At 57.1% G+C, this 24,051-nt stretch overlaps 3 protein-coding genes across 7 annotated transcripts in view; all 3 read right to left on the reverse strand.

Annotated features, from left to right (window-relative positions):
• Positions 1-10,053: 10,053 nt before the first annotated feature.
• Positions 10,054-14,485, reverse strand: TMEM82 (transmembrane protein 82). Of its 3 annotated transcripts, none has more exons than XM_031464124.2 (6): positions 13,943-14,485; positions 13,729-13,801; positions 13,346-13,520; positions 12,283-12,700; positions 10,820-11,007; positions 10,054-10,186 (listed from the first exon to the last, which is right to left on the reverse strand). In XM_031464124.2, the coding sequence occupies exons 1-6, from the start codon at positions 14,028-14,030 to the stop codon at positions 10,073-10,075; spliced, it is 1,056 nt and encodes a 351-aa protein (XP_031319984.1). In that variant the 5' UTR covers positions 14,031-14,485; the 3' UTR covers positions 10,054-10,072. The 3 variants fall into 3 exon arrangements, with proteins under 3 accessions (XP_031319984.1, XP_010999187.1, XP_031319986.1); XM_011000885.3 differs by having other exon boundaries at positions 10,054-10,474; XM_031464126.2 differs by lacking the exon at positions 10,054-10,186 and having other exon boundaries at positions 10,940-12,159.
• Positions 14,486-14,645: 160 nt separating this feature from the next.
• Positions 14,646-19,259, reverse strand: SLC25A34 (solute carrier family 25 member 34). The gene is made up of 5 exons (XM_011000884.3): positions 17,927-19,259; positions 17,311-17,376; positions 17,059-17,211; positions 16,503-16,637; positions 14,646-16,150 (listed from the first exon to the last, which is right to left on the reverse strand). The coding sequence occupies exons 1-5, from the start codon at positions 18,302-18,304 to the stop codon at positions 15,968-15,970; spliced, it is 915 nt and encodes a 304-aa protein (XP_010999186.2). The 5' UTR covers positions 18,305-19,259; the 3' UTR covers positions 14,646-15,967.
• Positions 19,260-20,082: 823 nt separating this feature from the next.
• The window catches only part of PLEKHM2 (pleckstrin homology and RUN domain containing M2), a 34,523-nt gene continuing 30,554 nt past the window's right edge, over positions 20,083-24,051 (reverse strand). For 2 of the 3 annotated variants that reach the window (XM_031464123.2, XM_064494035.1), the window contains 6 exons: positions 23,661-23,851; positions 23,228-23,293; positions 22,391-22,550; positions 21,884-22,063; positions 21,682-21,798; positions 20,083-21,048 (listed from right to left, as the gene is read on the reverse strand). In XM_031464123.2, coding sequence (XP_031319983.2) covers positions 20,911-21,048; positions 21,682-21,798; positions 21,884-22,063; positions 22,391-22,550; positions 23,228-23,293; positions 23,661-23,851 — 852 coding nt within the window. In that variant the 3' untranslated portion in view covers positions 20,083-20,910. Of the gene's footprint in view, positions 21,049-21,681; positions 21,799-21,883; positions 22,064-22,390; positions 22,551-23,227; positions 23,294-23,660; positions 23,852-24,051 lie in introns of those variants that run through there. The other variant, XR_010383968.1, reaches the window with a different exon arrangement.

The following is a 24,051-nucleotide window of genomic DNA, read 5'->3' on the forward strand; positions in this document are numbered from 1 at the left end:
ATTTCCTGAGCACCTACTGTGTGTAGGGCCCTGTGCTAGTGGCTGGGCAGGGGTGCAGCAGTACAGAGCCGTGGGAGCCCCAGCACACTGTAGCAGGGGAAGGTGTAGGGGGCAAGTACAGATATGTGTAACATCAGTATCTGTGAGTGATTCCAGCTGTGTCATTTGCCAGCCTGTTACCTTGGGCAAATCACTTCTCTCTGAACCTCAGTTTCCTCTTGTAACCCAGGGTAGCAGTGCCTCCGCATGGACTCATTGTGAGGATTTGTTGGGATGAGTGTGGAACAATGTGCCTGGTGCTTAGCAGGTGTTCAGGTGAGCTCTTTTCCTCCTCCCATCATTCAGAGGACAGAGGTTTGGGGTTGTTATAGTGAGATGGACAAAGTGCTGAAGGTAAGGAAGACTTGGTTCCACTGGAGAATCTGAGAGACATGGTTCCTGTCAGCTAGCATCACTTTCCCGGTTTTTGTTTGGGGAGCCACACCCCTCTCAGTGCTTGCTGGAACTAAGTAGAAAGAAGCCGTATTTTTCCAGATTGGCAGGATGCAAGCTTAGCACTACTGTTGCTAATACTTGGACCAGAACAGAGGACAGCAGAGCAAAGATGATAGAGAAGGATAGATAACTGATTTCCATCACTTAAGCTGCTGGATCCAGCCATGCCTGAAGTCCTTCCTCTGGATCTCTGGAGCCAATGCATTTTTTTTTTTCTTGCTTTTTTCTTCAACTAGTTAAAACTATTTCTGTTGTTTAAGCAGAATCATGATGAGTACTGGTGAGACTCCATTGGTCTGGATAACCTCTTCCTCCTGGCAAATTCTGTACCACTGTCACCACTTTTAAGAAGCCTGCCCTGATTCCACATGTCAGGAGACATGTGAATCCTATCAATTCATCTCAAGGCTGCTGGGTTGAAACAGTATGTTTTACCCACCAGACTGGCAGCAGGGCTGTATCTTACTACTTGCTGTGTCTCCAGTGCCCAGCACAGTGCTTGGCACATAGAAGGGTCTCAGTAATTCTGACAAAATGCACAAGTAGGAGTAGAGGGTCTTGAGGCAAATTACATGAGAAGTAGTAAAGTAAAGAACTTGGGATTTGGAGTCAGATCCCCTTGAACCTGGATCTTGGCTCCCCCACTTATTAGCTCTGTGACCTTGAGCAAGTCAATTTCCCTGAACTTTGAGTTTTCTCCTGGGAAGATAGAGAAAAGAACAATCAACTCCTTATAAAGTTGTCCTGAAGGCTGGGGGAAAATGATGTAAGAAAAATGCATAGCACAGGGTTATAATTCCTCATGCAGCTCTTTGCAGATAAAATATAAATGTGCATCATCTTTCTCTATGTGGGGAGCAGTCTGGTGGACAAGATGGGGGAGGTGGGGGGCCTCTTCAGTCTCTTCCTCCCCTGAGATCTGTTCCTGCTTCTCCTGCCTGAGCCAGTGCTTCCTTCCCAGTACCCTTACCCAAATGTGTTCAGGGCCCTTCTCATCAGAAGGGCTTGGCTGAGACTGAGTTGCAGTCCCTTCAGAGGGTGGGGGGCACTAGAGGCCACAGTCAGGCTCTGATCTAAGTGCCCTACCTCCATCATCCTGTTTGGTCTTCTCAACAAATGGGGAAACTGAGGCACAGGCAGCAACTTGCTTAAGGTCATCTCAGATAGTAAGCTTCATTCAAACTTAGGTAGTCTGGTGTGGAGAAAAGGGAACCCTCCTACACTGCTGGTGAGAATGTAAATTGGTGCAGCCACTATAGAAAAACAGTACAGAGGTTCCTTAAAAAACTAAAGTTACCATATCCTCCAGCAGTCCCCCTCCTGGGCATGCATCTGGAGAAAACTCTAATTTGCAAAGATACCTGCACCCCAATGTTCACAGCAGCACTATTTACAATAGCCAAGACGTGGAAGCAACCTAAACGTCCAATGACAGATGACTGGATAAAGAAGTTGTGGTATATATGTATACAATGGAATACTACTCAGCCATAAAAAAGAATGAAATAATGCCATTTGCAGCAACATGGATGGACCTAGAGATGATCATACTAAGTGAAATAAATCATACTGAGAAAGACAAATATCATATGATATCACTTATATGTGGAATCTAAAATATGATACAAATGAACTTATTTAATAAACAGAACAGACTCACAGACATAGAAAACAGACTTATGGTTACCAAAGGGGAAGGGGGGAGGGATAAATTAGGAGTTTGGGATTAGCAGATACAAATTACTGTATGTGAAATAGATAAACACCCACGAAACACAATGGGAATAAAACCACAACATGGGCACTGAAGTACCCTCTAAGCCCACTGGCTTCACTTTCCCAGGGCTTTCATCCTTGGGTGACGAAATTCAGCTAAACCAGCAGCTACGGTCCCTCATCCCCAATGATGACATGAGAAGGCTCATTTCTCATGTGGTGCAGACTTTGAAAATGGACTGCTCTGAGACCTTCGTGAAGCTGGCCTGTGCCAAGCTCGTCTCCAGAACAGGCCTCCTGATGAAGCTTCTCAGTGAGCAGCAAGAAGTAAAGGTGTCCAAGGCGGCGTGGGATAATGACCTACGGAAAGCCGAAGCTATATCCGTGAGAGCACAGAAGCCCAGAGGGAACAGAAAGGGCAGAAGTCAAGTGAGGTGAGGACAACACCTGAAACACGGGGACCTGGACTTTTACTCGGTGTAGGACATGCCATGAAAGGGCGGGACTCTGGAGACTGAGAAGGATGCTTGGGCTGGACTGGAGAAAATTCAACGTGCTTGGGGGAAAATGGAAAAGGAGCAGAGTCCTCCTGCTGCTCTGGAGAATTTTCAGCCTCCTTATAGGCTCTGGAGTTATGATAACTGCTAGATCCAGGGGTTTAACTGTGATCTTAGGCATCACTGGATGCTGAGCTCCATTTGGACCTACAGGTGAGAATGTCACCTCATTATGTATTGGAGGTTGAGCTGCAACATCTGTAGAAGACTCTGGAGGCTGAGTTGGGTGCTCATGCTGGACTGGAGAAGGTTCAGCATTTTCAGAGGGGGCTGGATGCTGATCCGGAGCCTCCTAATAAAGGTTCCAACTGCTCAGGGGACATGGTAGACTGAGGCCTCTTATTGGGGTGGAGAAGGTTCAACTTCATTTGTGGACCCTGGAGTTACGGTAAATGCAAGATCCACAGGTTTAACAGTGACACTGGACCTCTGCAGAGACTGAGCTTGATCTTGGCCTGGAGGAGAAACTGTTGTCACATCATTCTCTTGAGAATGAGCTGGAGAGGGTTCAGCCTCAGCAGGAGACTCTGGATGCTGAGCTGTGCTTTCCCGCTAGGTTGCAGGCAGTTTAACTTCTTCGTCTGGATGCTATGGATACTGAGTTGAAGCCTCCTGTTGTGTTGAAGTTTTCTCACGTGCAACAGGTTCTGGAAATTGAGCTGAAGCCTCCTGTTGAACTGGCAAATGTTCAACTTAACTTCCTCAGGTGGCTGTGGAGGTCTGGTGGAGGCCGGTTGGAGGCCTCATGCTGGGTTGTAGAAAATCCCACATTATTAGTAAGGGGCGCTGAGGGCTGAACTGAAGCCTTGTGCTGATTTGGAGAAGGTCCCACCTCTGTAGTGGGTTCTGCTGTTAACGGCACTCAGGTTTGCCAGTGACACTGGATAAGTTTGAATGCTGAGCTGGTGGTGACTTGGAGTTGAAGCTGTCACTTCACTGATGCTCTGGAGGTTGAGCTGGCTTTTCCTGTTGAGTTGGAGAAGGTTCCACCTCCCCAGAAGAAGGCTCTGGAGGCTGAGCTCATTGCTCCTGCAAAGTTGCAGAAGATTCTACCTCTGCTGGAGACGGAGCTGGGGTCTCCTGCTGGGTTGGAAAAGATGCTGCCGCATTAGGGAGCCCTGGAGATTGAGCTTCTCCTGGGTTGGAGAAGTTTCAGCTTCTCCAAAAGACTCTAACAGCTGAGCTGGGGTCTCCTGCTGGGGTTTCCTGCTGGGGTTTCCTTCTGGGTGACTGGTTTCACCTCCTCAGGATGCTCTGTAGACTGAGCTTGGGTCTCCTGCTGGGTTGAAAAGGGTACAACTTCCCCATTAGGCTCATAAGGCTGCGCTGGTTGTCCCTGTTTGCTTGCAGAAGTCTCAGCTTCCTCAAGAGGCTCTGGAGGCTGACCCATGGCATCCTGCTGGGCTGGAGAAGGTTCTGCCTCCACAGAATACTCAGAGGCTGAGGCAGCGCCTCCTGCTGGGCTGTATAGTAAATTCACCTTCCTTAGTAGGCTCTGGAGTGATCGATCCTAAGTTCCAAATCCACCGGTTTAAGTGTAACATTGGACAAGTTGGAATGAGCTTGATACTTAATTCCAGGTCGAGCTGCTACCTCATCACTTGCTGGAAATTGAGGTACATTCTCAGTAGGGAACCCCAGAACTTGCACTGGGGCCTCTTGCTGGAGTAGAGAAGATTCATACTCAGGGCGCTCTGGAGGCTGAGAAGGGGCCTCCTGCTGAACCGGAGAAGTTTCAACCGCATTAGTGACCTCTGGAGTTAGAGTAAGTGCCAGATCCAGAGGGTTAACAGTGACCCTGTGCAGGTCTGACTGCTGAGCTTCATTCTGATTTGGAACGTTCATCTCATGATGTGTTAATTATTGAACTAAAGCCTCCTGAAGCCCTCCCTCCCCCTGAGGGACTGAAGTGCCCACTCCCTCAGGGGTCCCTGAAGGCTGAGACCAAGCCCCTGCTGAAGCGGAGGTGGTTCTATCTCTTCAGTGGTCTCTGGACGCTGCGCCTGGGCCTCTGCCTGGGGCGGAAAAGGTTCAACCTTCTCAGGGGTCTGCGGATTTTGAGCAAGGGCCACTTGCTGGGGTGAAGAGTCAGCCTCCTCAGTGGGCTCCGGACGATGAGTTTGGGCCTCCCGCAGGGATGAAGCAACTTCAGTGCTCTGGAAGTTGATCTGGGCTTCCCACAAAACACAAAGGTAGGCTCTCCTCCGGATAAAAGACATCCATACTGGATTCTAGATAATCGTCTTGCAACTGTTTGTGTAGATCCTGAGGTTTTTTTCCCAACATGGCCTGTAGTTCCAATAACAACTTCGGCAAGTTGTCGATGCTGAACTAAACCTTTCTTCCGGTTTGCGGGTGAAACAATAAACTTTGTTGATTTTGGGAAAAAAAACAAAACAACAAGGTCCTATATTCAATATCTTGTAATAACCTATAATGAAAAAGAATATATATATGTATAGCTGAATCACTATGCTGTCCACCAGAAACTAACGCAAGCTTGTAAATCAACTATACTTAAAAAAAAAAAAAAAGTAGATAGCCAGAACAATGTTAAAAAAAAAAAGAAAAGAAAAATCAATGGAAGAACTAACTGAACCACAGTTCCAGCCTTACGGAGTTTCCCACTCTCAGGCCTGTGTGCCCTTGGGCCAGGCAGGGCCCAGTCTCCAGACCTGGCTGTGATAACATCGTCTGGCTTTTAATCCCCTCCAGGTCCAGGGGCCTGAGCCGGCTCTGGCTGGACCCGCTGGTTCCCACCGGCAGGCCACTCACTTAGCAAATCATCATAGGCTTCAAAGTGAGAGGCTGGAAGCATGGGGTGGGCCTTGGAGGGGCCATGGGTCTCAGCAAGTTAGAAAGGCCCCTCCTTGACCCAGGCCTTGAAGGTCAGAGCCCCTTCTCTGGGCAGAGGGTGGAAATCCTGGTGTCACTTAATTTGGAGGGTCCCTGAGCCTGCCTGCTGCTTGCCAGGGCCAGGGCCCTGTTCCCTCATTGATCCCAGGCCCATCCTGAGCCCCGATCCCCACTGCAAGCCTCCACCCCGGCAACATCTGTCCAACACCCACTGCTCTCTGGCAGTGAGCGCCGCTATCTCCGAGACCTCTCCTTACAGAAGTGTGAAGTGGTCTAGGCCCTGCCATGGTCCCCAGCTGGCCTCCCCACTTCTCTCTTCACTGGAGGTGGGCTTACTGTGAAGTTAGTGAAATTTAGGCTCAAGCCTCTCACTCGCATGGCCCCTGTGAGGACTAGGGGTCACTGGGAGCTATGGAGTGTTCTAGGAGGGAAGAGCAGCCAGTTTACACTCAGGAAACATTTTCCTTTAAGTGTTTCTGGCATTTTGTCCAGAGAGATGTCAGAAGAACAGACCTAAATCTCCAGGGTTCTGGCAATTTGTCGTGCTTTTCTTTCTCATTCTTAATCAGTATTCATTTTCATACGAATTTCTTGTTCCTAATGGGGGCCCTTAAAATTGGATTCACCTGGCCCTTACTCCGTATAGTCCATTCTCCAAGCCGGCCTGACCATCCCGCTAAAGCAGCATGTGGTCATCGCCAGCCCCCATGCTGCTTCTGTGGCTCCTGCTGCTCCTGGGGAAAATGCCAAACCTCTCTGGTGTCCTGGGTGATCCAGCCCTAGCCCACCTCTGCGGCAGCATTTCCCGCCACTGTGCCCCTCAAGCCCTCTGCTCCAGCCACCCTGACCCTCCCTCTGCCCCTCAGGCCACTCAGGAGTCTTAAGACCTTGGGGATGGGGGCTATAGCCCAGGGGTAGAGCATGTGCTTGGTGTGCATGAGGTCTGGGGTTCGATCCCCAGTGCCTCTGTTAAGGGGATAAATAAATACATAAAAGTGTGTGGGACTGTATTTTAAAAAAGAAGGGAAAAAACAAAGAAAGACCTGCCTGGACTTCACCCCTCTTCCCCCATAGCCTGGAAACTCCCCCTCAACCTTCAGAATTTGGTGCCCACAACTGTTCCTCAGCAAGGACTCTTTGGACCCCAGACCACATCACACACCTCACAGCACCTGGACCCTCCATCAGTGCTGACCATACCTGTGTCAGGTAACCCTGCTCTGCACTCGGAGGTCCCCATCTCATTCACCCGGTTGTTTAGGACAAAAATCTAAGAGCTCCCCCAGATTCCTCTCTTCCTCTTAAGCCCACATCTAATTGATTGGGAAATCCTATCAACTTTTTAAAATATGTTCAGAATCCAACCCCTCTGGCTACCTCCATGGCTACCACCTTAGTCCAAGCCCCCATCATCTCTCCAGGGTTATTTCAAATACTTCCACACAGGCTTACTATTTCTATATGATCTATTCTAAAAAAAAAGCAAGGAGAGGAATCCTATAAAAATGTAAGTCAGATTACGTCAGCTCCGTGTGCAAATCCTCCGCTGGCGGCCCACCACAGGACTCTGAAGTCCTAACGCTGCCCATGGCCCTGAGTGATTCTGGTCCCTGCCCACCTCTGTGACCTCATTACTGCCACTCCATCCTCTGTGAGGCATTCCAGCCATGCTACATTTCCTGCTGTTCTGAAAATTCTCCCAGCTTGTTCCCACCTGGGGGCCTTTGCTCGTGCTGTTCTCTCAGTCTGAGGCATTCCTCCCCCAGCAACTTCCAAAAAGGCCCCGGAGGACCCTCACCCTCTGCCATGCCCTTGTGTAATCCCTTCCTCTCAGGGGTGGGCTAGACCCAGCGACTTGCTTCTAACCAACAGAATACAGCAAAAACATTGTCATGTGGCTTTAAACACTCGGTGACAAAGACTGTGACATCTGTCTTCTCTCTCTCCGTCACTTGCTGGCTCTGATGAAGCCAGTTGCCGTCCTGTGGGCTGCCCCATGGAGAGACCCACGTGGCAAGGAACTGAGGGAGACCCCTAGCCAACAGCCAGGGAGGAACTGCTTCCATTGATCCAATAGCTCCTGAGAAACTGAATCCTCTCAACAACCATGTGAGAGAGCTTAAAAGTGAATATGGGCCTGGTTGAGCCTTAAGATGACACCAAAGCCTCAGCTGACACCTTGACTGTGGCCAATGAGAGACCTTGAGCCAGAGGACCCAGCCAAGCTGCAGCCAGCTTCCCAACCCACAGAAAAAGTGAGGCAATAAATGTCTGTTGTTTTCAGCTGCCAAGCTTTGGGGTCATTTGTTATGCAGCTGTAGATAACAAATACACCCTCCCTAGCCCCCGTCACCCCATCCCCTTTACCCAGCTTTGTTTTTTTTCTCCTAGCACCAGTGCCTCCTGCTCATCCCCAGTGCCTGCCCCAGAGCCTGGCCTCATGCAGATGTTCAGTAATAGGGGACGAAACGCAGGACACTCAAAGGGACAATGCCATAGCTCAGAAAAGCCACAAGTAGGGGGCTCAGGAGGGAGGAGGCAGGCTCACCCCGGTCCCAGCTGCTCCAGAGTTTACCATCACCTCTTAGCGAGTACTGGGGGCTCTGGTCTCCCACCTCTTCAGAAGGATGCTGGGTTGGGATCCGAGAGAACAAGGTGAGCTTCATGTCCCTGTTCCAGACTTTACCTTTTTGATTTCCTCTGCTGTCTGGACTTCAGGCCTAAAATGCCTTACTTAGAATGATCTAATTTTTATACCCTTGTCAGACTTTTCACAAAAATGATTTAATAGATAAGAATCCTATTCTAGACCATATGGCCCAATTTTTGTTTGGAAAATGGTCCTTGTGCCCATAAAAAGGAAAGTTCTGCCCAGTCCAGTCTCCTCCCAGCCCTGTCCCCACTGGGTCCCAGGCTATGCTGGGTGTGGGGAGGCCAGGGAACCTTCCAGCAAAAACATCAGGCCGGAGCTGGAACCCAGTGCTCAGTCTGGGTCTGGCAAGAGGCTGGCCCTGTGCCCACCTAACTGAGCCATTTCCTCCTAGACTGGGGCAAGTTTCCTGCCCAGAGGGAACCAAGCACATTCCCAGGCAGAGGGGGCTGGGTCCTGGGTTGGGGGAGGGGGCACCCACAGGCATTTCCCCCACCTCAGCTACTCTGGGGCTGAGAGACCCCTCCTGGGGGTAGGACAGAGAGCGAAGGATCAGAAGTGGGGCTCGAGCTATCGGTCGGGTGGCTGTTCCTGGAGAAATGGGCTGAAACCACCACGTCCAGTCTTGGGCCTGCCTGTCCCTGTATCTCAGGCACGCCCCAGGGTGGGGAGTGGAATCCTGGGGCAGAGTCTGCCCCAAAGCAGGAGCCTTTGTGTGACCATGGTGGCCTTTGCTGAGAAGTGGGACCCATCAGAACCTGGAATCCTCCAAGAACCTTCACCAGGTCCCACCTCCTCCCTGGTGCCTCCCTTGCCTCTTCCAGACAGCCTGACCTGCACAATCCCTTTGGAAGCTTCCTGGCTGGGAGGCTTTGCCCTGTGGGATCCCTCCTGGGAGAGGACCCCTAAGCTGGGGCCCTCAATTCTCATGAAGCCAAACTGCCCTGTGGCTGGCTGCCTGAGCCACAGAATATGGCTGTGATGGAGCCCCAGGATTACCTGGGTAAAAGGGGGCTGGAACCACATTCCAGAACCTGCCAAGAATGGACCTGCCACATTTTTCATGCCCACCTCTGTTAGTTTCCCTGGCCCCAATTCTTCAACGAGAAGAAGCACTTGAACTCTGGAAAGTCAGACTACCTGAATTCAAATCCCAGCTTTGCCACTAACTCATTGTGTGCTCTTGAGCAAGTTACTTAACCTTTGTGAGCCTCAGTTTCTGAATCTGAAAAAAGAGATAACAGTACCTGCCTCTTGTGGCTGATGTCAAAATGAAATGAGATAAGCACCCAACACATGACAGTTTTTCTTCTAACAGGCTCAGAGAGGGGCAGCAGCCCACCCAAGGTCACACAGCGGGTAAGCAGAGGAGCTGGTACCCAACCTTTTCCCATACACTCTGTGGCCTTCATGAGCTGGGCCCTGCAGAGATAGGAGACTGAATAGGGCTGAGATGAGAAGGATCCTCATGTCAGGGTCGGAGGCTGGGGACCCAAAGGCACTGATTGAGGCCTTTTTAGTATCGTGGTCCCTTCAGTTGTTTCTCAGCCTAGGATGGGACAGGATACGGGCATCATCCACCCAAGGCGGCAAGTGGGTGCCAGACCGTGTGTCCATCCACACCCCCGCATTCCCATAACCTCAGCTACTTCAGTATTAAATTCCTGACCCCCAGGGACCCAGCCCAGCACATACCCCACGGCCAGCCCCAGCCAGAAGAGATTTGTAGCCTAAGAAAAGCCTCTTTATCTCTCTATGTGTTCATGATTCTAAAAGAAATCTGAGAAAATCATCTTTATTATTCGTGCAGAGGGCAAGGGAGGCCGGTAAAGGGGAAAACTTCTGAGGATACAGTTTTCTTCTGTCCCCCAAGTCCTCTGGGAAGGCAGGTCTGCTGTATCCCTTGCCTGCCCTGAGAAAAAGAGAGTTAACCCAGTGGCCTTCAGGTGCCCCCACCCTCTGAGGGTCCCAGCCCCACATCCTCCCCTCCTGGGGGCCCCCAGTGCTCCAGGTGGGGGCCAGCCCTGCCATTCTGCCTGCAGGCAGCATCCTGGGGTCAAGGTCTCCAGGTCCTTAGGCCTGAGAAATTCCAAGTCTTTGCTGAGGCCAGTCAGGAGGGGGTCATCCCTGGGGGCTGGGCAGGTGCAGAGGGCCGGGGTGGGCTTGGAGCTGAAACCAGAGGCCTCTGGGGTGGAAAATCCTGAAAGAAGGCAGGGAGAAAAGGATGGAGGACTCAATTCCCCACCCGTAGGGAGGGTCTCAGGCCTCAAATTAGCTAGGACCTTTCTCCCCTTTGGGGCCTCTGGGGCACAGGATAGAGTGGGATATGGATGGGGTGGGGGTGTCCCTCAGTTGCCCCATTCCTAGTGATCCTGGTTACCAAGGGGTCAAAACTTAACACCAAGTGGGAGAGGGGATACCAGCTCCCTCCACCCCCCAACTCCAAGAGAGGTCACCCCAGCTCTTCTTAAACTTGTTGAGGCTCCCAGGGCTGTCTGGAGCAGGGCTTTTGTGTCTGGGGGCTGCACCGGGTGGGGGTGCCCACCTGCATCTGGCAGAGATCTAGCAGGGTGCGGATGCCCACCAGGCACCAGAGCTCGCCCAGCAGGGAGACAAGGATGCCCAGGAGGTCCAGCCAGCGGCCCACCGTCAGCAGCAGCACGAAGAGGCCGCCCATGCGCACCAGCACCGTGTGGACCTGGCTCTGCAGGCCGGGGTGCTGCCGCTGCTCCTCTGGGGAGACAGGTGCCCGTCACCGTCTGCCTGCCCGGGACCTGGGGCCCCACCCTGAGGTCCAACTGTGTCGGGGCCTGGACCTCCCAGCTCCCTGACCCACTTTCCTCAGTGGGAACCTTCCCCTCCCCAGGCAGTGCCCCCTCTTCCTTCTAGCTCTACTCCAGCTCTAAGCAACCCCAGGGCACCAGGCATTTCCTCCTCCCAGGCCTCACTGCCCACCCGCCTCCTCCTGCCGTCAGAACAGAGCAGCCAGCCTCCCGTTGCAGGAGTCACCCTGACGCCTCTCTTCCCTGCACCCCCAGGTCTGATCCAACAGTAAGCCCTGCGGCCTCTTTCTGCCAACAGATGCGGGTCCAGCCACTTGCTTCTCTTGCAGCAGCCTCCTCGCTGGGCTCCCGGCTCCTGGTCCTGACTCTACAACTCAGTGTGTACTCAGCAGCTGTGGCCTTCTAAACACACTAATGAGATGAAATCATTCCTCTGCTTATAATCCTCCCAGGACTTCCCACTGCATTTAGAGTGGGACTTGACTCCAAACTCCTTACCTTTGGAGGTCCTGCTCCATCTGACTTCAGCCTCATCTCATCTTGAACTTGGTCCCCCTTGCTCATTACCCTCAGCCATCCTGGTTTTCTTGTTGTTCATCAAGCATGCTAGGCTTATTCCCGCCTCAGGGCCTTTGTACCTGCTGCTCTCGCTCTCAGCCTGATTGCCCTTCCTTGTCCTGACTCTTCCATCCCATCCTTACCCTGCAGCCAGGTGGCTCCTCCTACAGCTCAGATCTGCCCAGGTCACTCTTCCCTGCTTAAAACCCTGCAACGCTTTCTCATCAGACTGCCTCTCTTGGCTGATGACAGCTCTCCATCAGGCCCCTGTGAGCCCTGCCAGCCTCATCTCCTCCCGGGGCCTCGGGTGACAACGACACTCCCACTGTTTCAGCTGTTTGATGCTGCCCTGACTTGTCTTACCTCTGGGATTTGGCATAAACGGTTCCCTCTGCCAGGATCTCCTTTCCCTTCTCACCTCTCTCAGGGGCTCCTGTTTATCCTTCAAGGCCCAATTCAAGCACTGTCCTCCAGGGCGCCCCTTTGCACTGTACTCTTCTCTGAGCAGCCCCACCGCATGGGCCCTGCCACTGGGCTGGGTGCTCTAGGATGGCAGGGGCGGGATTTGACTGTCATCGGTCTCCCCACGGCCTGACACAGCTCTGGGCCCGGGTCAGGCAGTGGGACGTGAGTGCCGGGTGGATGAACCCCTGGCCGCGGCCCTTACCCTGCATGTAGATGACCAGCAGTGTGTAGCAGATGGTGAGCGGCATCCAGAAGCGCACGGCCTCTGAGGTGGTCAGGAAGTCCCGGTTGATGAGGGCCACAGCCGCCAGATTGCCCACGGCAAAGGTCATGGCCAGGGCGCGGCCCAGCAGCCGGGGGAGGCTGTGAGCGCCGGCCAGCAGGCCCAGGCAGACCCCGCAGTACCGCTGGCCGCTGTGCAGCTCGTATAGCTGGCAGACGTGCTGGCGGAGGCGCCGGGCGCCAGTGCTGAGCAGCGCGGCCAGCCCGACGCCCAGCAGCAGGTTCAGCGTGCGGTGAGGGGCGCCCTCCTGCAGGAAGCTCAGGCCACAGGTCAGCCCACAGCCCAGTGAGTACTGGCACACGAGGTACAGCTGCAGCTTCTCGGAGCCCCGGGAGCCCTGGGGGAGGTGGCAGAAGAAGGGCCACGATGGCGGGGGCTCAGGCCACTCCTCGCCGTGGGAGGACCAAGAGGGTGTCAAGGTACAGATGCTCCACTCAGCACTCCACGCTCCACTTCAGGCTCCATTCGGCTGGAGCCTGAAGGGACCTCAGGGATCATTCCCAAAGAGGAAACGCTGACTTCAGGTCAGGCCCTAATGGGAACGTTTCTTTCAGCTTAATTTCAATCATGATTATGACTTGAGGCCTATGTGCTTGCTTGCTGAAGGGTAGTGGCTCAGAGCCATGATGACCTGGGTTCAAAGCCCGGCTCTACTGCTTGCTGGTTGTTGACCACAGACAAGCCACTTACCCTCTCTGAGCCTCAGTTTCCTATCTGTGAAATGGGCATCACAGCAAACCTTCACGCCTGCGGTTGTGAGGACGAGATGATGCACTCAGAGCACCTAGCGCAGTGCCTGGCTCGTGGGAAGCTCTGGACACCCAGGAGCTGCTGCTATTACCTTTGTGGACTAGGGATGTGTCCACTCTGAGTGGAGACTTGGCTTCGGCCATCACAATTGGGCCCAGTTTCCCATGTTCTGGGGTGAAAACTAGGCCCTAGGGCCAGGCAGTCCTCAGCCACCACTGCCCCATGGTCTCACCTTGTCCAGGGAAAGCAGTGTGGAGACAGACCGGAGGGAGAACTCGAGCACCACAAAAGCAGCCACCCGGACCCCCACGACGGTCAGGATCAGAGCCAGCCCTGCCAGGTGCACGGTCTCCAGCGAGGCCCACCTGGCCCGCAGTCGCTCCTTTTCGAGCTGCCGCTCCGGGTTGCTGTGGGGGCAGAGGGGGAGCGGGCAGAGGGGCAGAACCACTAGCCTCAGCCATGGTAGGGGGTCCTGGTGCCCCCAGCCACACCCTGGCAGAGACGGAAGGGGTGGTCTCTTCCCCCCAGTCTCCCCTTGGAGGCTAGAGTTGCAATGTGGGCCGGTGGGAGGGCGGACTGGGGGTCTGGGAGTGGGCCGGGGAGGTGGGCACTCACTTGGCACAGACCACGAAGAAGTAGACCTTCAGGAGGTTGTTCAGGACCGAGACTCCACAGGCCCCTACGAGGCCTGACAGGGGCAGTAGGGAGGGTAGGCGTGCTTGGTAGGGTTAGAGGAGGGGGCAGCCTCGGTGTGGGGGATCCACGTGGGAGGGGTCCGCCCTGCCCTGAGCAGGTGCCCTGGAGGGAGTGAGATCAGGGAGGTGCTCACCTTGCAGGAGGACATCGGGGAGGCCAGAGACCCACTCGAGGGAGGGGAGACTGGGGAGCCAGGAGGGGAGGGAGAGCAGGGAGAACATGGCGGCCGCTGGGATCCAGCCCCAGCCCCTGGCCAGGTCTGCACCGTCACAGTCACCGCCCCGGGCAAAGGTGTCCAGGAGGGGAGGGGAGGGGCTAGGAAGGGTCAAAGCCTAGGGAAAGGCAGGGGAGGGGAGGAGACCTAGGGGCTAAGAGCCTCCCAGGTCACAGGGCTGACTGCCTCCTAGATGCTCCCCAATTGGCAGCATGGGGTGAGGGCATCTCTGGGTGGGCTGGTCTCTGTCCTGCTTAAGTCTGGTGCCAACTTTTCTCACACTTGCCACATGGCACCTTCCTGAGGTCCCAGGCCTCATATGTTCTCCTCTAGCCTCTGGTCTGAGTTCTACCTCTCAGCCTGAAGTGGGGGAGGGGGGTTTCTATCCCCCACCAGCCTGGGGTTGGGATCCAGCTCTGAGCGCCCCCCTCCTCTGCCGCTATGCAGCCGGTCTTGACCATCCTCCCCGTGTCCACTAGGTGGCAGGCCTCACATGGGCCTGAGCGGCGGGGCTGGCCTGCCCCAATTCTTCTGGATTCTCCTTTCCCAGACTGAGAGAGAGACCAGGGTGGGGGTTCAGGGTTGGGAGACTGAGGCTGCCAGCAGAGGGGAGTCGTTGAAGTAGACAAAATAGAAAACTTTATTTGGAGTGTGCAATGGGGGCCCCTGGGGAGCAGCTCTTTACAAACATGGGGTGTGGCAGGCAAGTTAGTCAGGCTGCTTTATCTCAGCCAGTCCTGCCCTTTCAGGGACTTGGTGTCCACTTCTGAACAAAGGTCAGTGCCAGCCTCGGGACACGCCCATGGAGGGAGTATGGCTGCAGCTTGGGGAGAGGGCCTGGGATGAGGACACCCAGCTCTACAACTTGGGCAAGTCACGTCCCTTCCCTGGGCCTCGGGCTGCCCATCTGAGCAACAGGCACCTCAGGAGCTTTCAGAGTTGTTGTGAGGACTTGTGCAAATGCCGACAGTGCTGAGCGTCCCGGGGACCCTCAGGAAAAGCCCTCAGCTGATGGGCTGAATTGTGTCCCCTCCACCACCCCAAACTCTGTGTTGAAATTCTCATCTCCAGTGCCTCAGAATGTGACAGTGTTTGGAGACAGGCTCTAAGGAAGTAATTAGGTTAACATGAGGTTATTCGGGTGGGCCCTCATCCAATGTGACGGTGTCCTGAGAAGAAGAGTTTAGGACACAGACATGCACAGAGGGACACAGGGAGAAGATGGCCACTTGTAAGCCAAGGAGAGAGGCCTCAGAGGAAACCAACCCTGCTGACACCTTGCTCTCAGCCATCTAGCCTCCAGAATTGTGCGAGAATAACTGTTGTTTACGCCGCCTAGTCTGAGGTCCTTTCTAACGGCAGCCCTAGCAGACTAAGACACTACGGCTTCACGGTGCACCCCAGGGCCTCCCCAAGTGCACGGGGATCCCCCGGGGGCACTCCAGCCCCCATGGTCCTGGCCCCTGCCAAGGGCACAGGTCCAGCTGGGCAGAGCTTAGTCCCCAGTCCCGGCTCTGCCCCTTCAAAGCTGTGTGGCTTTGGTCATGGCACTTCGCCCTTCTGAGCCTCGGCGTCCTCCTCAGTAAGAGAATTTTGCCGTCTCATACCGTGTGGACTAAGCGAGCTGAGGCGTGTAAGGGGTGCAGCTCATGGTGACGTTCGCGCCCTGGAGCAGTTATTAGAACAGTGAGTAAGGCTCCGGGATAAGGTAACCCAGGATGGAGAGGGAAGAGAACTTTCTGGAGAACGGAGTGGGTGATGATTTGGGGAGGATGTGCTGGCCCCTGGGTGGACTGTGGGGCTGGGTTAACCACAGCTGTCTACACTCTCCCTGAGCTGTGGCAGGGCCTGGGCCTGGGCCCACTCTGGGGTGGCCATTCCCAGCTGGAGCGGGCTGTCGCTTCCTGCCAAGTGCCCAGCTGTGTCAGGAGTGAAGGATGCCACCTAGGTGCCCTGGTGCTGGCCCCGCCTGGCCAGTTTCCGGAGCTCATCCCAGAAGAGCATGCTGAGGATGGTGTGGGGGCCCAGGCGCAGGTAGGCGGGGCCCAGACCCTTGTAGAGCGCCAGAGGGCCCTCCTGCCGCCAGATCTTCACCAGGCAGTTGGCGAGGCCACCATACAGCTGGCCCTGGAGAGACACAAGGCAGATGTCATTACAGGGGTCGGGGGCCCTGGCTGGCACAATGGGGACTGTCTGTGTGAGGGCTTCTGTGGCACATCAGAAAAGGCACTCCCCTCAAGCTGGGAAAACTACATAAAGGTGGCCCTTTAGGCTGCGAAAGTTAAAAGGGGACCTCTTCCTCCAGGCCACATGCCAGGGCCTCAGCTTGGCTAGTGGCTCGCAGGTGCATTTCACATGTCTGCATGTCTCTGGCTCTGTGTGTGTGTGTGTGTGTGTGTGTGTGTGTGTGTGTGTGTGTGTGTGTGTTGGGTGGGGCTCTCCAGCTCCCATGCCCTCCCCAACCCTGTCCCCTGCTCACCCTGCCCGCTCCATCCACGGGCTGATTGTACAGGCGTGTGCTGACCACATCGAAGGGGGTCATGACTGCGACCACAGCTATGCTGCTGATCATGCCTCCAGCCAGGGCCACCAGCCAGCTGTCCTCCGGGAGCCACTGTGGGGACAGTACAGGCTGCTGACTCCTGTAGCTGCCCTCAACCAACCCCCCGTGGTGCCTGCCCTGTCTTCTCAGTACCTGGGGGCTAGAAGAGCTAGGGGAAGAGGGCAGACAAGGCCCCTCCAACACTCCCCATCCCCTGAGCCCTCTGAGCTCCTTCACAGCCTCTGAGTTCACAGCTGACCCCTAATCTTGCTGGACCCAAGGGCCAGGGTCATGACCTTGAGGGCAGAACCGGGGCCCTCAGCTTTCTTAAGAGGCCCTGTCTGTCACCACCCCTTAGACTTCCCTGTATGGGGTCCAGCTTATGATGTGGGAGGGTGATGAGGGCCCAGACAGACAGGGAGGAAGGAGGCAGGAGGCCCTCCTTACGCCGGTGTGTCTATGTGGGTGGGCACAGGTATCCCGGGCCCCTCACCTGTTTCTCCTGCACCCAGGCCTTGGCGGAGGCAAAGGTGGCCAGCTGGGCGGCCGAGCCGACCATGACTCGGGGCACGGCCCCACCCACACCCCGCCACAGCCCTGCCAGGCCCTGCTGCCGCCAGATGGTCTCCAAGGCACCAAGGACGCTCTGTGGGGAGAGGCACGGGGTCACTAGGCAGCCACTGCCAGCCCAGGACCCCATTCAGCCCACCCAGCCCAGGGAGCTCTGGGTAGTGACGGTCCCCACCTGGTGATGGTGCTGGTGCCCCACGGCCATGGCGGCCACTGTCTGGGCCTGCAGCTGCGTCTTGACCTATGAGAGCAGAGGTGACACAGGACCTGAGGATGGAAGCTTAGGAGAGAGTGGACGAGCTGCGTGTGTGGAGGGCACCCCTCCCTGGGCCCTGACACCCGTGCCTCCATGAACCCACTGCACAGCTTAGGGGGAGTGTGGAGGAGGGCTGGGGTGAGGCTCTGGAGTTGGCCCGGGTCTGCACCTGGGAGTGACCTGGGACAAGTTACTGAGCGGCCTGTCTGTCGGCTCACCCTGTGAGAGACTGCTCCGCATCCAGGCTAGGACACGGGGCCCTCACTCTTAACTTGCACAGGCCACACAGGAAGACAAGTGACCACACTGGGCTTGAGCCAGCACAGCTCCTGCCACCCTCTGCCCCCTCCCCCGGCTCGGGACCAAGGGGCAGATTCCAGGCCTGGGCCAGGACGTTGCAGGGAGCAACCCCACCCAGCCGGCCCCACCCAGCCGGCCCCACCCAGCTGGCCCACAGAGGCCAGCCCAGGAGCTGCAGAGCCCCCGTGGGCGCTGGGTCACCGGGTCGGGAAGGATGGAGCGCCCAGGCACTCACCAGGTAAGCTGGGCTCCCCACGATGGCTCCTAGTGCACCCGCCACAGCACCTGCGACCACCGTGCCACCCGCCTGCTGGGAGAGGCCAGCCTGGCATGCCAGGCTGTAGCAGTAGAAGCGGACGCCGTTCATGAGGCCCTGGTAGAGGAGGCCAGCAGCCAGCCCCTTCTGCAGGCCACACAGCCCATCTGCACGGGCCACCGCGACTATAGAAGCCATAAGGCCCCGGTAGTGCCGAGGGTAGGTGCCCCGGGCCTGCAGCTCCCCCTGCAGCTGCAGCCGCGTCTTCACCACCTCCAGGGGGTTGGTGAAGACACAGGCCAGGCAACAGGCCGAGGCACCCAGCACCAGGTCCATAGCTGGGGCCACTGTCTCCATGACTTCCGGACCAGGGACAGGCTATGCCCGGGTCAGGGGCATGGGCACTGGCCCTGGAGTAGCGGTGCTTAGGCTGTCTTCACCCTCGCAGGGCCGCAGGGCCACAGGGCTGGGGATCGAGGGGACCCGGGGCCATGTCTGGAAGGCAGAAGTCCGGGTCAGACAGGACAATCAGCTGCCAGGCGGCCCCTGGTCTATCTCGGGAGTCCACCTGCTCTGCTGGCACTGGGGCCTTCCTCGGAGCCTGAGACCCGCCCCTGCCGGCTCTGGACCAATCCCAGCTGCCTCCGTCCCCAACACTTCCCTGCAGAGGGAGGGCCTGGACCCTGGGATCTGGGGGAAAGGTCACCTGGGCCCCAGGGAGACTGGGGGCAGGCAGAAAGTACCAATCAGCCTCTTCCCGTCCCACAAGTCCCCCAGCCTCTCCTCAGGCCCTGGGGCAAAGTGCTGGGGCTCCTGCCCAGCCTCTGGCTTAGCCAATCACTGTAGCTCTGAGCCCTGGGCGGGAGGCAACTGCGTGGGAGCCTCCTCCCGGCAACTCAGCAACCGCCCCCTCCCGCCCCTGCCACTGGGTGATGTCTCCTTTCCTGGCCTGTCTTCCAGTCTGGCTCCCATGGTCTATGGTCCCATTGTCAGTGAGAGCAGAGGTGGAGAAGGGCTTGGGAGGCCTGTGGAACTGACCTGGAATCCCAGGCCCTGCTATTTTGTGTGAACTGGGCAAGTCACTTCCTCTGAGTTTGTCTCCCAGTCTGTTTAGAAGATGGGGTTATGGACACCCACTGCAGGAGTTCTTTGTGGAGGATTACAGATGTGTGAAAAACATGCCTAGCACAGAGCTTCACCCAATAAAAGGTGGCCCACAGCCTCCCTGCCTGGGGGCCCCTGGGTGGGCAGGAGATGGAAAAATGAGGGCCACTGTGTCTTAAGGAGTGACCTTGTGGCTTTGGTCACTCGCCTGGTAAGGACTTGCCCCCTAGTCTTGCCCCCTATTCCTGCCCCTTCTCCTGGTGGGAGCCCCTCCTGGGCTGTGGTTCTCTGGAACAGAGGTCCATGCCTGAAAATGGCCCTTTGTGCCTGGCGAGAAGGGACCTCCTGCCCCTGGGCACTACTGTCAGGTGCCAGGCTGCTCAGGCAGGGGGCCAGCACCACTTTATCCACGTTGGCCTCTGTCCCATGGCACATCTCTCCTGCCAGGGCCACCCTGCATCACCCAAGTCCCAGTCAAAACCGCCGGCCATGACTGGAACCCCACCTCTGCAGCCTCCACCCCTGCCTCTTCCTGGGTCTACCCCTTTTCCTCCCAGGTGTGAGGGCCTGGTGGCTGCGGTGCTGAAGGGCTCGAGGGCCTCAGAGCTCCCCCCGGCCTGGCAGGCTGGGCACCTTCTGGTCAGCACCAGGGTAGCAGCTCAGCCTGGATTCTCCTGGGTTTATCCCGAGTGGCTGGCACTCACCCCGCCAGAGCTGGGGAACCTGGGGAACAGAACGAGTGCCTTGCCCTGGCAGTGGAACTGGAGCTGGTGGCTGCCCTCCCCTGGCCACCGCAGGGAACAGGAGGGAGGGCAAAGTTCAGGCCAAGAAGCTCCCAGGGTCCAAGCTTCTCCAGACAGTGAGAGCCAGTTGCGAGGGAGCAGCTGAGGGTGATCTGGTACCCAGTGTGGGCATGGAGCCTCTGACAGGAAAGCAATTTGTGGAATGAACAAATGATGGGCGTGGGGCCTGAGAGGAAGGGTTGGAAACCCACTGCCTCCACCCTGGTCAAAAAGGGATAGTGACAAGTCTTGGCAATATAACATGTCTATTTTATTTTAAAAAACAAAACCCAGACCACCTGACCCCTTCCCCCAGAGGGCTGTCTTGGGAAGGACCCGGTTCGAGCCAAGCAGGGGACAGTCAGACGGACCAATGTGGACACCAGGCTGGTAGGCTCTATTCCTCTCAAGCCTTCCTCTCTCTGCTTTGCTCCCAGCAAAAGGAGATGACCTGATTCCTGGGTCCTGTGGACACTGCCAGGTGGACATGCAGGGCCTCCTGGTGGCCAGGGAGGGCCAGCCCGGCCCCCTGCACCCCTACGGACCCTGGAAGGCAGGCAGCCGTGTGCTTGGGGATGGAGTTGGTGAGAAGACATGCACTGAGATCTCGGTGTTCCAGCTTCCCTCCCAGCCGGGTGAATGTTCAAACGTGAACAAGGATGGCCGGGCACTCAGGGCCCCCAGGGCGGCCTAAGCCTCTGCCCGGGCCCCTGACCCAGGGGAGGAAGAAGGCGGTCCGGCCTCCCAGTCCTTCGGCTCCCTTTGTGGACGAAGGCAGAGGCTCCAGGGAGGAGGCCGTGCCTCTGCAGAGCCCATAGGGCTCGGACTCTCTGCCCCCAGCACTTCCCAGTTGCCACCTGCCGGCCAGGAGGCTCAGGATGTTGAGCAGTCATTCTGGATCCCAGGGAGGGAGACCCTGTCTCGAGCCCCACTCGGTTCTGCCGCCCAGGGCCGGAGTGCGTCATGGGACGGGGGTGGGAGCCTGGCCCCGAGCAGCTTGGTGACACGGCGATGACAGTGCGTGCTGCTCGGTGTGCCCCACTTTCCTGCCCCGCCGGGATGCCAGGCAGCTCCGCCTCAGCACCAGGGGTCACGGGAGGCCCTGCCGCGGCACAGGCTGTCGCTCCGCTGCCAGGCGCTGTGGATGAGGCTCAGGGCGTCCTCGAACTTCTTCTTGTTGGAGGCTTCCTGGATGGCCTTGTGGGGGAGGTCCACCTGCGGGGACCACGGAGGGGATCTGTAAGCGTTGTGCAAAGAGCTCCCAGGGAGCCCGGGGTCCCTCCATGCCAGGTGCAACCTTGCCCCGGAACAACATCCATGCTGCCGAGTTCTCCTGCTGGTCAGGAGGGGCGCAAGCCGATGGGGTGGTGCTCCCTGCACCTCCTCCTTCCAGGGAAGGCCCTGGCTCTTGGAGGCCAGGGGAGGCAGGCTCTGCCCCTGAAAGTATGTCTGGAACTGTGCCCAGGGCTGGTCCAGAGCTTCCGCGGGGCAGCACAGCACATGCTCAAACCACAACCTTTCCAGGCATTTGAGGAGTGCCTTCTCAGCCTGGAAGCTCTGGGTGAGGAGGAGCGCCCTGCCAATCCTGTGCCCCTACCATCTGGGTGCAGCTCTAGCCCCAGCATAAGCACTTAATTCTTGCTTTTTGATGGGAGCTGAGAAGGTCAGGAGTGGTGTTTCCTGGGCTCTACTCCCAGCTTTAGCCTCAGACTCACAGGGAGCCAGGGTCTTGCCCCTTTGGTCCTCCATGTCCATGTCTGTCCCCGGCCCCCGACTCCTGCCTCCATCTGTGCCATGCAGGGCTCCCTTCCCCAGGGAATGGCTCCACTCTGCAGGGCAGCCGGGTACCTGGTAGATGGTTTTCCACCCGGAGTTCAGTGCAGACAGGAATCGGTCCAGTTCAGATGTGCAGCTCAAGTAGATGACCCAGGGAGGGAGGGGCTGTTGGCTATCCTGGGAAAACTCCTGTGGGGAGCGGAGACCCTAGATGAGCAGATACAGTGCTCCTTCCGCAGGGCCTGCCTCCATTGCCTGCCACCCCATCGCTCACCAAGACACAGTACTCCTTGCCCAGGTCAGTGGAGACGGCACTGATGTCGGCCAACTTGGTGGTGCCCAGGGAGCGGAAGAAGCTGGTCTGGCAATCCTCGTGGCATGTGAAGAGGCGGTCGTCAGTGATCACCAGGCAGCAGGGGATACAGGGGCTCGGAGTTACCCCCTGGGGGATGACCTGAAGGGCATTGGCAGAGGGGAGGGGAGAGGCAAGCTAGAGCTCTCTATGGCTGATCTGCATCAGGATTCCCACTCCAGGGGCCAACCAGCCCCTCAGCTCCTCCCTCAGATGTCAGGCAGGCTCCGCCCACCTCAGGAGAGCAGGGGCAGACAGGGGTGATGGTGGGGGTGTCAGGCCACTAAGCTCCAGGGGTCACTCCTGGGCTGGAGGTCCCGTCTTGGTCCTCAGAGGGTGCTCCACGACTAGAGTGGGTTGGGGAACAGATCCTGGGGGTCCTGAGTGGGGTCAGGAGGCAGCTGAGCAGCGGAGGCAGGAAGCACTCACCCCTTTGGACACGGCCTGGCAGAGGTGCTGCATCCAGTCGGCCATCTCAGCCTCGCTATCCGCACTCAGCTCCAGGCAGGGCCGGTCTGCAAGGATGACCTGGAAGGCGTGGGGCCGATCCGTGGTGTTGGATCTCCGACAGCCACCGCACTGCTCCCCCCTGGGCCAGAGGAGGAGGGTGAAATGGGAGCGAGGAGGCAGGGGTGGCAGGGGTGAGCCCTGGGGATTGGCTCGAGGCGTGCTGACACGGCACCTGCCCCAGAGTCCCGAGGGCTGGAGGACACTGGAAGATGGTCCAGACACCCCTGGCTCTCAGGAGAGGCTTAAAGCTGCCGGGCAGCTGCGCCTCTTTCTACGTAACACCTTTTTATCTCAAACATTGCCAGGATCCTTCTAGATACCTAAACAGGGTCAGGTCAGGGGTTGACAATCAGCTCTGGGCTCCCGCCCTCTCAGAATCAGGGCACATTCATTCATGTTCCCTCTTTTGCACCTGATGTTTCTTCCCAGCATGTGTATCCATCTTCCCCATCCGGTCAGGTGCTTCCCGGGAAAGGACTGCCTCCCCTATTAGCCTAGGGGGCTGCCTGCCCTATCTGACTGGATCCTTTCCTGGCAAGGAGATCCTCTTTCTTCTCCCATCCCCTCACTCCCCTAGGACTCAGCAGACTCCGGGGCACCAGTCAGGGCTACGGATGGGGGTGGAGCTGAAGGCGGGAGCTGACAAGAGGGAGAGACAATAAAGCCAAGGAAAACAGGAGCCCTGAGCCCCAGGCCCCGCCGGAGCCTTGGCCTTCAGGCAGCGACATGGGCCCCCCCATCGCTCACGACACTCACCCCATGTTCACTGAGAGCAGGGGGGTGACGTCAGTCCGGTCAGGGTACTGGTAGAGGATCCCGTTGCTGCAGGGGCACAATGTGGCAGGGGTGAGGCCCATCCCAGGAACTGGGGGCCAGGCGGAACCCAGACTCCAGGGACCCCCCCCAAGCTGGGTCCTGAATCCCACAGGCCCAGAGGCCAGGAGGCTGAGGCCTGTCTTCTACGGCAGGGAGTGGGTGGAAAACTGCACAGACAGCAGGGAACGCACTCGCTCAGAACTGGGGACAGCCCAGGTCTCCACCTGAGGCATTCTGGGCTTCCTTGGGCCCCAGATGGCTGGCTTTACAGAGAAGCTCTAGGATCCCGGGGGAAGTCTCCTCCAAAGCCCTTGTGGGGGAGGGTGCTGTCCCCCACCCCCAACTTCCAGGCTGGAGCTGCAGGGCCTCCCACCTGAGCACCACGAAGCACGTCTTCCAGTGCTCCTTGCCCAAGTAGGAGGTGCCCGCCTTGTAATGCAGCATGCCTTCTTTGGTGATGGTGCCCTCAGGGGGTGAGCAATGGCAGGGGACGGGGCCCAGGGATTCATCCAGGGGGTCCTCCCAGTGCACAAGCCCGTAGAAGCGCACAGTAACAGCAGTTGCCTGGGGAGGAGGCAGCAGACAGAGCAGTGAGGTCTGGGCCAGCAGCAGGAGTGGCCGCTGGGGGGCCAAGGATACGCCCCAAGTGGGGAGGGGGACAGGCCGGGGCAAGAGAGCCCCTCCCAGGTGGGTGATGGAGAAACACTAAAGATAGCTGTTTGCACCTCCTGACCCTAATACCAGGGCTGGCATCTCCGGGACAA

The sequence above is a fragment of the Camelus dromedarius genome, chromosome 14 (assembly GCF_036321535.1).
Source record: "Camelus dromedarius isolate mCamDro1 chromosome 14, mCamDro1.pat, whole genome shotgun sequence".
Taxonomy (NCBI): Eukaryota; Metazoa; Chordata; class Mammalia; order Artiodactyla; family Camelidae; genus Camelus; species Camelus dromedarius.

Coding starts and splice junctions, on each gene's coding strand:
- TMEM82 (XM_031464124.2), bottom strand. CDS start 14,030: ATGTTCTCCCTGCTCTCCCTCCCCTCCTGGCTCCCCAGTCTCCCCTCC. Junction 11,008..12,282: donor GCTGGTCATCTACATGCAGG/GTAAGGGCCGCG, acceptor CTGTCTCCCCAG/AGGAGCAGCGGCAGCACCCC. Junction 10,187..10,819: donor TAGATCTCTGCCAGATGCAG/GTGGGCACCCCC, acceptor TCTTTTTCTCAG/GGCAGGCAAGGGATACAGCA.
- SLC25A34 (XM_011000884.3), bottom strand. CDS start 18,304: ATGGAGACAGTGGCCCCAGCTATGGACCTGGTGCTGGGTGCCTCGGCC. Junction 17,377..17,926: donor TGGGGAGCCCAGCTTACCTG/GTGAGTGCCTGG, acceptor CTGCTCTCATAG/GTCAAGACGCAGCTGCAGGC. Junction 16,151..16,502: donor CCGTGGATGGAGCGGGCAGG/GTGAGCAGGGGA, acceptor GTGTCTCTCCAG/GGCCAGCTGTATGGTGGCCT.